The 13,644-nt window shown below is 45.1% G+C and overlaps 1 protein-coding gene across 4 annotated transcripts; it reads right to left on the bottom strand.

The window, feature by feature from the left end:
* Window positions 1-4,937: 4,937 nt before the first annotated feature.
* CEP20 (centrosomal protein 20) lies at window positions 4,938-10,630 on the bottom strand. Of its 4 annotated transcripts, none has more exons than XM_075768108.1 (5): window positions 10,501-10,630; window positions 9,813-10,010; window positions 8,606-8,690; window positions 7,619-7,758; window positions 4,938-5,392 (listed from the first exon to the last, which is right to left on the bottom strand). In XM_075768108.1, the coding sequence occupies exons 1-5, from the start codon at window positions 10,526-10,528 to the stop codon at window positions 5,310-5,312; spliced, it is 534 nt and encodes a 177-aa protein (XP_075624223.1). In that variant the 5' UTR covers window positions 10,529-10,630; the 3' UTR covers window positions 4,938-5,309. The 4 variants fall into 4 exon arrangements, with proteins under 4 accessions (XP_075624223.1, XP_075624222.1, XP_075624224.1 ...); XM_075768107.1 differs by having other exon boundaries at window positions 5,175-5,392; window positions 7,619-7,761; XM_075768109.1 differs by lacking the exon at window positions 7,619-7,758 and having other exon boundaries at window positions 5,249-5,392.
* Between the last annotated feature and the right edge of the window lie 3,014 nt (window positions 10,631-13,644).

Here is a 13,644-nt window from a genome sequence, read left to right as displayed (position 1 = left end):
AGCTGAGGGGGAGCAGTCCCCGGGATGCGGTGGAAAGAACGGGCGCAGGCACCGTGTGCTGGGGGGGGGAGAGGAGGGCAGGGCGCTGGGAGCCAGACCTGCGGGGTGAGGGAGTGATCTGGTCCTCGTCAAACCTTCCTTGCACCCCCCCAAACCTTCCGTCCCCAGCTGCGCCCCCTCCTTCCCCTGCTAGTGGCCAACAGCCTTGTGCAGTGAGACCTGTGGATGGAGACATCCCAAAAAGGGAAAGCTAGGATCCTCTAGGAATTCCCATCAACGTGCCAAATACAAAATACCGAAACAACCCCCTCTCAGCAACAGACTAAATATGGTGTATGCCCAAAGGATCAGAGCACAGTCCTGGGCGAAATAATTTCTCTTGACATCAACAGCCCTGTCTTCTCTGGAAAATAAACCCTCCTGGGGAAGATGGATGAGGCTCATACTGGTCTTGGCAGCCTAAAAAAATCCCTGTGAGGGGAGCCTGGGCTGAAAACCTCTGCTGTCACTCGGTCAAAGTACCAGCACTGGCAGTATGACAGACCTGTCGACCCTTCTTCTAGCTCTGGCCAGCTGCGAGCAAATTGGGGCAAGCGGGAGGGAGGGGAAGAGCATCGGGGTTTCTTCCCCGCAGCGTTTCAGAAATACCAGGTACGGACTCGTGTTCAGGCCCCAGCTGGAGAAGACCAGCCGCGCGGTCCCAGCGGCTGCGGCCTGTCCTTGCAGCCGGCGGGTCGGTGTCCCTGGCGCGGAGGTGCGGGGCTGCCCCGCAGCACGCAAAGCCCTGCCGGGACCCGCCAGGCAGCCGTGTCGTATCAGACTTGTGCACGTGTGACTGTGCTGGAGCAAAGCCAGGGGAAACGATCGCCAGGACGAAAATCCAAGAAACTTGCCCTTGTTAGCAGAAAGTTCCTCACTGGGTAGTTCTCTGTATTTATTCGTTTTTGCAGTTTCTCAGTTGCAAACTCAGCTTTTAAATAGGAATATAATGAACATAAAATAATGAAATGCAAGGGGATCCTCTGAAAAGTGTGATCGTTCTTGCATTCATCAAAGTTATCCTAAGAAGTTCCTTTTAAACCCATGCAGCTGTTGCACAAAACCAGGCACATTTTAATAGTCACTTAAAAAGGAGTGGAAATTATTCCAGCTGGTCTGCAAACTGCTGCATGTGCACATGCAGGCTTGCTGCCCGAGTCGTGTGTGTAACAGAGGCAGCGGTGGAGGGTGATGTATGATGTGACGTGAGACGGAGCTGGAAAGTCTAAAAACCATTACTGCTGGGCCTGAAGCAGTTGCGCTCTCGAGCCATGCGGGGTAGGACCTGAGAAGTGTGAGCGTGGCTTCCAACCTTCACTTAAATGTTACCGTGAGAATATACTAATCTAATGGTCTGGCTGGACTTTCCTAAACGTTGTGGTATTTTGTAAAACCAAAAGTTGCCTCAAAATGAAAGCTGTGGATTCCCGGTGGATGGTGCCTTTGTGATGACAAATAAGCTTTATTTAAACACCCCCCCCCCAATTTATTTGTTTAAGTTACTTTTCTAGGAAAAAATAATGAGCAGCCTGCCCTTAAAATATCTCCTTGCTGAATTTGCGCTGTAAATACTGTACTTGGGAAAAAAAGAGGACTTGAGAAGGAAAGACACAAACTTTCAGCTGCCTTACCATGGTGTAACCTGACTACAACGGAGGGAAAAAAGAAAAGCATGGATGGTGATGTTTGTTAAATAATGTGTGGCAGGTGAACAATTTTTTTGTTTCAAACTGTTTTTACTGAAGTTTACCAACCATGTTTCTCCAAGGTGCCGTACGTAACTGGAGCTGAGGCGCGTACGGGTGGGTTACCCCCGGAGCTGAGCTGTGCTCTTGCAGCAGGACGGACGGGCTGCATCCAAACTAGAACAATCAATCACGGGAGGCGTCTGACGAGGTAGGGTGGTCACCAGCTGCTTAACGAGAAGCTCTGTGCCTAACGCTGGCTGCCGCTCGGGTGAAGTATGTGAAGCGCACAGGTCAGTTCTGAACCAGTTGCGGACCACCTGCTACTGAAAGGGTGTCTTTGCAAGTGTGAACAAGTATTTGGGGCTTTCTTTTCCTAAACATAATCACCTAATGATAATCACTCCTCCGGAAAACTGATCAACTGCCACCCAGATTCGGCTTGATACAACGGGTGCTCAGGAAGGAAAGCGTAACCGAGTCCCTGGAGAGTGTTGATAAAGCTTAGAAAAAAAATTCCCCTGTGCACGACAGAAACTAATACCCCTGAAACAGCACTGATGTCTGTAAACAGTTTCCTCTGATTCTAGGGGAGAGCAAAAATTTAGTTTTAAAGAATTTTGGGGGTTTTTTTAACTCGTGGGTTAAGTTCTTCCAAAGTGCTTTCCAGATCTGATATCCACACCAAACTCCACTGGCTCCTTGTCACCTTCACTTGTGATATCACACTTAGACAAAGAACAGCCTCTTTTAACGTAATGCCCTCTGTAACAGTCTCAGTTACAGTGTTCTAGCGCCAATAAAATTCAGAAATGCATTTTGCTCATTTCAATCCCCAAACTTCTACGTGCTTATTTCATTTTCTGATGTCAGTAGAAAGAATAAGGGAATTAAGGCAAGAGATCACAATCTGTAATTAAGCTAGATGGAGCTTCTTAAATTATTTGAGAAAATAATTTGTGCATGCTCACCTAGGTGGCAATTTCATCTAAAACCTGAACCTGTGACTCCAGGGTCGTGAATTATCTTCATCTAAATACTGATCTCGTTTAGCTTAAACTTTTACGGAATGCTTGTTTGGAAAGTGCAGCCATAGCGTACGGGCTTTGCAATTCCTCTTCATCCGTTACCAAGTACGGCAGCCTGACGCTCGCAGGGCTCACCGCGTCTGTGTCTGAAAGAGGCTCTCACGGTTCATGTTCTGGCAGGATAAACGCTAGACCATTAATAATGTGATTAGACCAGTATATTTTTATAGGCATATTTCAAAGCTTTGTTGTACAAATAAATATCAGTGGAAATACACTTTAATTTGGTTTTAATTTGCTCGTACAATGACTTGACTTTGAAACGGGAGACAGTTCCAGACCCCCAAACCTGTGCTGTGAGGGTATTGGAGAATCAGCTGCAGCGCAGGTTGCGCCGAGAGCAAACGGGGCAGCTCCCACCCATGGTGCCAGCGCAGGACCCTGACAACGGCCTGAAGCTGCAAGCCCCAAAGAAAATAGCCCCAAGATTCCCTCTGTCTTAAACGGATTTCCTCTGGGATTCCAGAGACACACCTTTATTAGCCCCACAGCTCAGCGACGACACCCTCGTTAACAGCCTCTGCTTTGACGAGCCTGCTGAGCCGTCTGCTTGGGAAAGGGCAAGGCCGACCGTCCCTCTGCCTCCTTCCACCAGGACAGCGATGGCGCTTGGGTTCTGCCCCTCGGGATCCATTTCCCAGGGAGCTCCGGGCAGCTTCTGTGTGGTGGGGAGAGAGAAAAGGCAGCCGCAATGGCTTTGGTGACACTGGACTTGTCTAACAGAGAAGGTTAGAGCTTCCGCCTTTCCCAGAGCCCTTTTTCCTTGCCCTCAGAAAGACAATTCAGATTCCAAAAGCACGTAACAATGTGACCCACTGGGCCTCTGAGAAACAGGGGTCCAGCACTTAACCTCTGGGAAACCAAGTTAAAAATCCAGGGATCTCCGTGGCCAGAGCAAGCCTACCTGCATTGTTCAAAGCTCCCTTTTGCAGCTTTCCACGGAGGCACTTTCAGCTCATTCCAGAATGAAGGTACTTTGCAAGTAACAGCTGAGAAGACCATTTTTCTGCTATACTTTTAGCAGAATTAAGAGAGCTCAGCGATGGATTTGCACTCGTGCAGGAAGGAGGCAGAATCCCATGGTGGTAGGTGGTACCCAACGGCTCTTCAGCCAAGGAGTTGACCTGACGGTGGGGGCAGCACAGAGCGAGGGCACACAGAGAGAGATTTGCTTCCTTGACAAACGGTCAATTATAACCGATGCCAAGCTTCAAGAGACTTGGATTTGTCCGAGGTGCCTTTGCAAACACACGTCCTCCCCTCCTGCCAACAGCCCCGCGATACCGGTAAATCAGCCCCGGGGAGCCGGCAGCACGGCCGGCCACGCGGAGGGGTGAGCTCACTGCGGAGCCTCCGGACGGGTAAGCGCAGCTTCCCCTGCGGCCCCTACCTGTTCTCTACAACTGCACGTCAGAGCAGAGGCGAGGCCGCTTGTCAGAATAAAAATGACCTGTAATGCTGACTGGGTCAAATCACGACTAAGGCAAAACTCTGCACTCTGTACAACTCGGGGTCCTTTCACTTGAACTCACAAACTGCCTGTTCTCTTCCCCTTCTTTCCCCACTTACTGTACCATTTATCTAACAATTAAGATTTTTAAGAACGCAACCCTAAAAACTTATTTATACAAAACTCCTCTCAGTACCACTGGAAACTAACATCCATACATTGTGTTAAAATGAGAAAATAGCTAACCTGTTATTTTCTGATGTACCTCTGCAAGTTTGGCTTTTAAAGTAAATTACCATTTCACGACATGCAAGTACCTCAGCTAAAAAAAGTTCTGAGAATCAGTAATCTATTACCAACTTTATTTTTAGTTTGCCTGACTTTGAGTTTCATGTCGTTTGGGAAAAAAACAGAAGTTCCTCTCGCTCCCATACACTCAGTGTTACACCGTACAATTTATAGCAACTCCAGATGGAAAAGACTTACCCTCATTTGTTTGTTGGCATGAAGATAAATATAGTCCTCATTTCCGGAGAATTAAAAACAACTATTCCTCTAAAGCACTTTTCTATTCAAATTTATTTTCCCATACTTATCCAAAAGTAGCAGCTTCTTCTTCTTAAAGAAGAATGATTAAAATGCTTAGTTTGAAGACTTTCAAAATACCACACAGAATAAAACCGAAAAATTTTATTCAAAAAACACAGGGAAGACACACAAAGACAGAACATGGTAAGGAAAGTGCAGAAATGCTAAGTTATGTGATAAAATTTTGTAACGTAAACCCAGTATTTCTAGGCCCAATTCTAGACACAGGCTTCACCAGTGTGACTTCAGATAGGGTCTTCCTTCTGCCAGCACTGGAGGAAGAGCCCTTGCTAACAATTTTTTCATTAACAGTAAGCATGACCCCCTCATCCTGTCTCATGGGTAGATCTGACAAGCTGAAATGGTCCCACTGGACATACTGGGGACACTTATGCAAAGAAGAATTTCCTAAATGAACTCTTGCAGAACTTTACAAGAGGAATTAGCATGTGAAAGACATCATCTATTTATACTTTGTAAAACAAGGGGCTCTTCGATGCTCGTGCCAGCCATCCTTCCTGGTTCTGGAATTCTATCTGAAACTGAAACACAGACATAAATATTCTCACGCATCTGGAGATCCAAAGGTGTTAAGTGTTATTTTCTACTATTATCAACTTTGATTCAGAATATCATCGTAGGCAACTCGGGCAATTTTGCAAATATATTTTTCCATGCAACCGTATGAAATAACAGCTTTGCATTACTAAGGATGAGGTTTCAGACAACTTGACCTCGGCTATTGTGAACGACCTAACAGAACCACCGCATTCCCCACGTTTCATCAGGATTCCCAGCCTGTACACCAGTTTATTGGCATATTCATTCAACTAAATAAGCAAGATGATTTCTAATATGAAAAGCAAGTTAGACATTAAAATATGAGACTTTGAGAGTTGAGTTTATGAAAGGACTCAATTACCTTAATATGCAGCCTAATTAAAACAGCTAGATAATTAGTATTTTAAACCCACTGCCTTTAGGTCTCCATTGACATACTCTACAAACACATGCAGAAAGTAATTTCAGACTACAGTTACTTAAAGGTTAAAAGCCTTAAAACTGTTATATTTTTTGTTAGTTCAAAAAGCAATGTGCTGTCAAATCTTACGATTAATCCTGAGTTTTGTAACTAACCCTAAACAATTAAATCCCCATGTGAAATTATATTGGCGTCAACAGGGCGAGGTGACCCTGCACAGAGTCAATTTCAGAACAGAGGTACAAAGTTATACTTTAAAAACAAGTCTTCTGTACACTGAATTTGTTTTTAAAATGGAGAAACTTCTGATGGGAATAATTATTTTGTAACAAAGAGATCATTTATAGCAGTTTTGGTATTGAAATTTTATTTCTTCAGCCCCCTCTTCTGGCAGAAGGGAAACAACATTGTCTCAATGAATTAACTGTTCAGGTGTTTAGTACTTCTCACACATTTTAGATGTAGTATCTCAGGCCTCGTAATTTTCAATTTTTTGGATACAAAAGAAATAGTTGATAGTACTAACACAACAGTACTAAATTCTTACAGTAGAAAGTGAAGTAATATGCCAAGCAGACTCTCTGAAGGCAAAAACTGGACCAACGATCCCTTTCATTCTGTAGTTCAGGCAGTATGAATCGTAACCAGCCAGACCAGAAAGGGAAAATAAGATTCAGCAGTGTTCTACCACAGGGCAATGAACTCAGAGCTTAAGCTTTGCAGTCAACAGGATGTGAATTATGTCCTCAGGAAAGGTTTATGCCATATACAGAATTGACAGCTAAAGAGTTAAGAACTTTCTATAGGAATTAGCTAAGTTAGAACAGATGACAGAGATATACACCCCATATTCAACGTATTTTACTGAGAATTTAGGTGAAATTCTTGTATTAAATTGCCAGTGTAATAACACTGTCTCCAGCTGACCCATTCCAGATTTGTAATCATATAAGGGAGTACAATTTGATCAGTTTAACTTTTAGGAAAATGGTAAAGCAATTTAGCAGATGACCTGATACTGAGAATTGGGATATTAGTATTTTCTGGTCTTTACCAGGAACTGCAGAGCAGCAAAATTAATTAGAATAGCACAGCTGTCAAATTCAATTGAGTTTTCAGTTTTTAACAGTCCAAAAGCCTTAAGAGAACAAAGCTACACAATTAGGTTTTTTTTCCCCTTCTCTCTAGTAACTAACAAGGTAACAAGCTACCACAAGGTAAGAGCAGCTTCACAGTACCTTCCACTGTTGAGAAATTACATAACTTTGGTCGCCTGCAATTTTTAAAAATGTCTGCTTTATAAATAAAATACGTTCCCCTAGAAGAGAGAAGGTTGTACTGCCGCCACGTGTGAAGGCCAGGCAGGCCCTTCCGCTGGCAATCGGATCCGTATGCTGTGCATGCTGTCCGTCAGCGTACCGGCAGAGAGAAGCAGGCCTGAGAGCTGGTGCAATCAGTCACTTACTTAAACAAAGGCATGTATGTGGGCTGTTTGAGAAATCATGGGTGGGTCTTTCTTGAGTTGGGTATAGTAAGACCTTTCTCAAATGAATACCTGAGCGACAAGCGTGGTCACGTCACACAGCTCAATGGTATTTTTGAGCTATATAAATGCTGTTCTGCTAAAGAATTTTTGTTACAAAAGAGGTGTCAGTTCAAAGCGCTCCTTGCACCGAGAAGGAGGTACACGGTGTCCATCTGCATGCTTATGCTGTTACAAGCATACGTATCGTATAAAAAAATCCAGTCACAAATAAAACTTTTGCAAAAATGACCCCGTACCCACCTTTCTGACTTCTCTCAGAAGGTGGTTTGCCCAAGTTTTGCTTTGGATAATTCAGCAAAGACACTTTTGGAAAGGTATTCTGGGTACTTCCTTCTTTACCACCATGTAAGAAATGAGAGAGAATTCCATACAAGAGAGGTCTGCTTAAGAGAGAAATAACAAAGCAGTCTATGAAGTCAATGAAATACTGAGTATTAAAAACCCACCCCTTCCTCAGAACTTCTCAGACCTTAATGTTTACTTCTTGAATATGTACAGACGTCTTTAGAGTAATTATTTAAAATACATCACGATGAGTATTGTTATATAAATAAGCACAGACCTAAGCCCACTGTGAACACCAACACTCTCCTAAAAAGCTCGCCCTAAGAGATGCTCCCAGTTACCCTGCAGGTGCAGGACTGGAGTGTGCATAGCACAGGAACACAGGTCCAGTTCTCGCTCGTGCAGTACGAAGGATCAGACTTTGGCAGGCCATAGCCCAGTACTCCACTGCACAGCCCAAACCTGGGGCTTCCTAAGCACCGGACAGATTGACAGGACAAGCTACAGAGAATGCTGGATGTGTTTAAACGTGCTCCAGTACCCTAGCTCATTAATGCAGTCGTATCAGAGCACTGAGAATTTATATCTAATCTCAGAGTACAAGAATCTTTTTCTTGCTCTACAAAGCAGCTCACTGATATGCAAAGAGCGGATCCGTTTTCTGACTGTAGGAGAGACTGTACTGGTAAGAGACTTGCGTTTTGGTGTGCAAGCATGCTATCTGGAGAATGCTGCAGAGTTGGCAGAATTAAATGTTAGTTTTGAGTGCGTTTGAAAACGGCTCCATGTTTGACATTGTGAGTTTGAATCCAGCATGTCAGAGCATATGTGATTTAGTCACATTTCAACTGGTGAGAACATTTATGTGTGATTTATGACAACACTAAAGAGAAAAATATATGCAGAACAGAATACACTGTGCATTCCAAAATCACTCCTTACACTGATTTTCCATTTGCGTCTTCAGCTATGTTCAGCTCTTTGGCAAGAAACTGTCTATCCAAGGGCACTGCAGGCTGGCCAGATTCTGGAAAAGAGATTTCCCCCAAATTCTTAAGACTGGTAAGAAAAATATCACCAATTAACTTTTAAAGACTGCTCAGGAGACTTCAAAAGAGAACAAGAGCACCCATCTCCCTTTTAGACTATTAATATCTAACAGTATATTGTAATTCCAGGGAACTCACTTAACATTGGTGCTTCATACTCATATAATGAAGTCTTACAATGTAAAGATAAATTAATCAGGCAAACAACTCTTTCTCTAAAGAAGTACTGTTATCAGATACAACAGTTTAACTACTACACAGACTGTCTCCATCTCCCCTTCAGATGAACCTTTGTGCCTGTAATTTTAGTAGAGTGAAATATATCAAATTATTAAATAGAAAATGTAGTTACTGTGTCTAAGCACAACTACAGAACTTCAAATTTCAAATACAAGTTAGCAATAGTTGCAAAAATAAGTAAGCACTGTACCACATAAATTACATCCACCGTTTAGATGTTGTAGTCTAAACAGCTCTCAAATATTGGTATTTTAGCACAGCCAGTAATAGTAATGCTTAACTGCAGTTGTTCAAAAAAAGACTTTCTTTATATTCTTTTTTGTTATTTAAGCTGAGGACATCTAACTACATTTCTGATACAGCTTATATACATGAATTGCCAGAACTGCTGTAATTCAGGCTATCAACTGCTTTATGCGTACGTATTACTTTAGTTTTTGTTCATTTGTAGATTTCTATTTTTTTACTTTACCCAAACGCCAATGAGACAAAAATGTGATCTATGCTTTAAAAATATTGCTAGCGATTTTCCAAAACAAAAGCAGACATTTGAAGAAAGGTATTTTGATTTTGCAGGCTGCTAGCAAGTTGTCTTGCTCTTCTATCAACTACTCTGTCAAAGGATTTACCTCAAAGATAAGGAGCAAAGAGTAAGTTTTCTTGAAAACTAACGGTATGATTTGGCTTAATGCTGCAAGTAAAGCTGTGGAGACAGTGTTTGTATCTTATTTATTTCCAAGGGAAGACAAGATAGTGCAGCTCGGTCCCACTTACTAATTTCATGGTATTAGTGCAATTACTCAACCAAACAGCAAACGTCTATTAATATAGTGATGAGAACAAAAATTCCGCCCCAATACCTGCAGTTAAAACAGATGCTGCGTATTTATATTTGTTATATTCCAGGTATTCACGAATTAGTTCGTTGATTAAGAGATTTTCATGAGACAGTGGTGGCCGTGGTTCGCTTTGGTCATCCAGTGCATTAAAAACTTCAGCTCTGATCCTTGCCTTTATTTGTCCAAGAACACCTCTTTTTTCCAATGTATCCTTTAAAACTATTACCATAAAAAGATTGGTTAATATAAAGCCAAATGCACTCAAATATAAAGCCAAATGTATTCAAACAGCATTTATTATTCACGGTATAAACGTAATTTCGGCATATTCACAGTGAAATAACGATATTTGCACCTGTGCACATGCCAGAGGTAACCAGAGGAGGAACATTACGGATAAAAATTAAGCCTTCAAAGCAGTCACGATTATTTATTTTAGTAGTAAAGATGCGTTCTAGCAATTTCAGAAGTGGGACGCTACTGGACCAAGCTGTCGTTAACGAGTGAAACCCAGACCAAGACACGGAGCGCCCGTGTGGAGCCTGAGGGCCGCTTCCCCCGCGGCCCCTCAGGGGCGGTGTGAGGAGCCAGGGCCCCGTTACCGGCCGCCGGGTGTACGAGGCAGGGCCGGCTGCCCGCCCCTGGGGTGGTCCGAGGTGCCTCTGCCGCCCGGGCCGCCCCTCCCCTCCGGCCGCCCTCCCTCCCGAACCTGCTTTCAGCTCCGCCACCGTCGCCATCACCCAACGGCCGCGCCGAGGCCCCGGATGCCACAGCCCGACGGCGGCGGGCGGCCACCGCGCAGGCGCGGCGCTGGGAGGCGGGAGCGGGCGCCTGCCGGCCGCGCCCCTCGGCGCACGCCAGCCAATCGAACAGCGCCGGCGGGCGGGGCGGGCGGTTCGAGCGGGGGACGGCGCGCGCCCCGCGGCTGGCGGGCGTGGCCGCGCGCTCCCTGAAGCGAGAGCGGAGCCGGCGGCTGAGGGGCCGGGCGGGCGGGGCGTCCCTGCGCGGGGAGCGGAGCCGAGCCGAGCCGGTGGCTGAGGGGCCGGGCGGGCGGGGCGTCCCTGCGCGGGGAGCGGAGCCGAGCCGAGCCGAGCCGGTGGCTGAGGGGCCGGGCGGGCGGGGCGTCCCTGCGCGGGGAGCGGAGCGGAGCCGAGCCGAGCCGGCGGCTGAGGGGCCGGGCGGGCGGGGCGTCCCTGCGCGGGGAGCGGAGCCGAGCCGGGCCGGCGGCTGAGGGGCCGGGCGGGCGGGCGGGCGGGGCGTCCCTGCGCGGGGAGCGGAGCCGAGCCGGCGGCTGAGGGTCCGGGCGGTCCCTGCGCGGGGAGCGGCTCCGCAGCCCCAGGGACATCCCCTGAGCTGCCGTGAGGTAACGAGCGGTGCTCCGTGGTGCGTGCGGAGTTAGCGTTCGGTGTCCTGCCTCTGCCTGCCCGTACTTCGGCCCTGTCCGCTGGGGCGGGGGGAACGGACAGCCTCTCGGGGTTGCTGTACTTTTTCCCCTCTGCAATTTCGAAGGTGGTCAGTGTGCTTCATTTGGAGGGAAAAACAAAAAAAAACCCCAACAAAAATGAAAAAAAAAAAAAAAAGGAACCGTGGAGCATGAGTGAGAGTTTCTCCCTGATGTGTAGCAGAGGAGTTTAGTACTGAGTCCCTGAAAGATGAGCTTTTAATGAAAAGGACTTGCCAAAAAAAGAGCTTTTAATGAAAAGGACTTGCCAAAATGTAACCGTATACTGGGTGGTTTGCAATCTGCGAGGATCCCTGGTGTGTCCAGAGGCATGTGTGCGCGCTTCATGATGCCGGGATGAGTCGGCAGCGTTTATTTTGTGAACGTGTTAAGTATTTCCCAAAGGAAATGCAGCCAGTGGGGATGAACAAACAATTTGTCATGGTCTAAGTGGAGCAGCCTGCTTGGGCTTGAAGGAAAATGTGAGTCGTCTTAAGCAGTAAAACCACGGCCTTGAAGTCTGGGGTGGAGGTGCTGGGATTTTTTGGTTTGTTTTTTTTTAATGTTTCCTCTCAAAGTTAATATTTATATTATGAGCTTCCAAAGAATCCCTGGCAGGGAGCACTAAATAAAATTCAGGAAAAAAGTCTTTAGAAGTGATGGTGAAGTTAATGTATTCCGTTAACGTAGCAGGAACTTTCAGTGAGTCAGCAGCAGTAAGCGCCCTGTCTGCCCTACGTCTGCTGCCCAGATCCCCACTGCAATAACCGCTTACCTTGAACACGCGTGGTGTTTTCACAGCCAAAACGTTTTTCTCGGCATCCTTCCAAATTTCACCATGCTGTTGTGGGTTACTGTTCTATTACACCTAATTTCCAGTTGATAAGTTGTTGCTGTTTTCCACCCTGTATTTCCAGCTTTAATTTGTATCCTACCAAGCAAAGTTTGGTGTCCAAAACAGAATTTTGGGTTGGTTTTTTTTCTGATTGCAAGGAAATGCCTTTTTAAATAAGATTGCAGTTTCTATTTTATGTATTAATCTGTGTTTTAAAAGATGCTGTTACAACAATGGTTTGTGAAATCCACATTCAGTGACTGACTTGGTTTTCTGAGATCTTGGTTCTTTATCTCTGCAGGTTTGGGCTTGCATCAGTTCTGTTTTTTCTCCTCCACAACAAAGATTTCAAGTCTGTTACATTTTGCTTCTGAACTCTTCTGCTTCCCCTCACATTAATTATTTGCTCTGCATTTTGACAGCACTTTGGTTTACATCTTTGTTGTTTCTCTTGCTTAGAGTTTCTAAGGGAAGGAGATGGAATTAATTGAAGGGAACTAATTTGAGGTACAGATCCAAGTATCTTTATTTCATGACAAACATCATTCACCTGGAGCATGACCACTGGTACAAGGACAGTTTGGGGCTGAAAAAAAAATTATTGTATTGAAGTAATTGGAAAGTTTGACTCCTGAAAGTGTAACTTAAATTTTGTTAGTCTTTTAGCATACAATAGTATCCGGAGGAAAAACAGGTGTGGGTAAAAATACGTTTGTATTGACTCTCCTCACTTCATGCTTATTTACTGTCTTCTTGTTTGGAAGAATCCCTGCGTATCATCTCTAGATCCTAAATAATTTTCTGATGTATGACTTCAACTGTAAGTTTATGTTTGCACACAGAATGTGTGTAAAAGTGTAAGCTCTTAAAGGTTCTATTCTCTATTTAGCATTTTTTCTGGTCTACTATTTCATTAATAGTGCTATTAAAAAAGAAAAGCTCTTCCAACCTAACTATGGGATAGTTTGTATTAATTATCAGAGCTATTAACATTTGTATGTGCTGCAGAGCATACTAAAAAAAAAAAAGTGTTCCTTGCAGCTGAGGGGCAGTAGGATAACAGACGCTGGAGACTGTGATGCAACTTTTTCAGCAGGAGTCGTAGTGAGCATTGAGACATCAAAACCCAACCCACCAAGGTATTTAACAGGACTTTAAGAAGAATGTAGAGAGTGCACAAAACAGGACAGAAATATTCTTAATAAAAATAAGGGGGATCGGATCAGACTTCAGCATTAGCTGTTCTCTTGCAATACCATAAAGATTTTAACACGGTATGAACTAAGGTATGGGTTAAAGTGACATAAACTTGTCCAGCTTCTGACACCCAATTTGTTTGGTTTGATCTTTCCGTGATGATTCTGCTCAGCTCATCGAGGAAGGTGTGACCTTGGCACGGGCTGAACACTGCCTGGGCGGGTGAGAGCCGGGGGGACAGACCAGAAACGCCGCCATCGGGGGGGCAGTGCGGCCACAGCGGTGACCGTGGAGCGCAGCTCTGAAGCCGCACTGAAGGCGTGCAGGTGAGTAAAGACCAACCTGTGAATCGTTTTTTGTACGCGTGATGCTTTTGAGTT

The sequence above is a fragment of the Balearica regulorum genome, chromosome 15 (assembly GCF_011004875.1).
Source record: "Balearica regulorum gibbericeps isolate bBalReg1 chromosome 15, bBalReg1.pri, whole genome shotgun sequence".
NCBI classification, from domain to species: Eukaryota; Metazoa; Chordata; class Aves; order Gruiformes; family Gruidae; genus Balearica; species Balearica regulorum.
The sequence above is the reverse complement of the archived record's forward strand: the minus strand, read 5'-3'. Positions and strand labels throughout refer to the sequence as shown.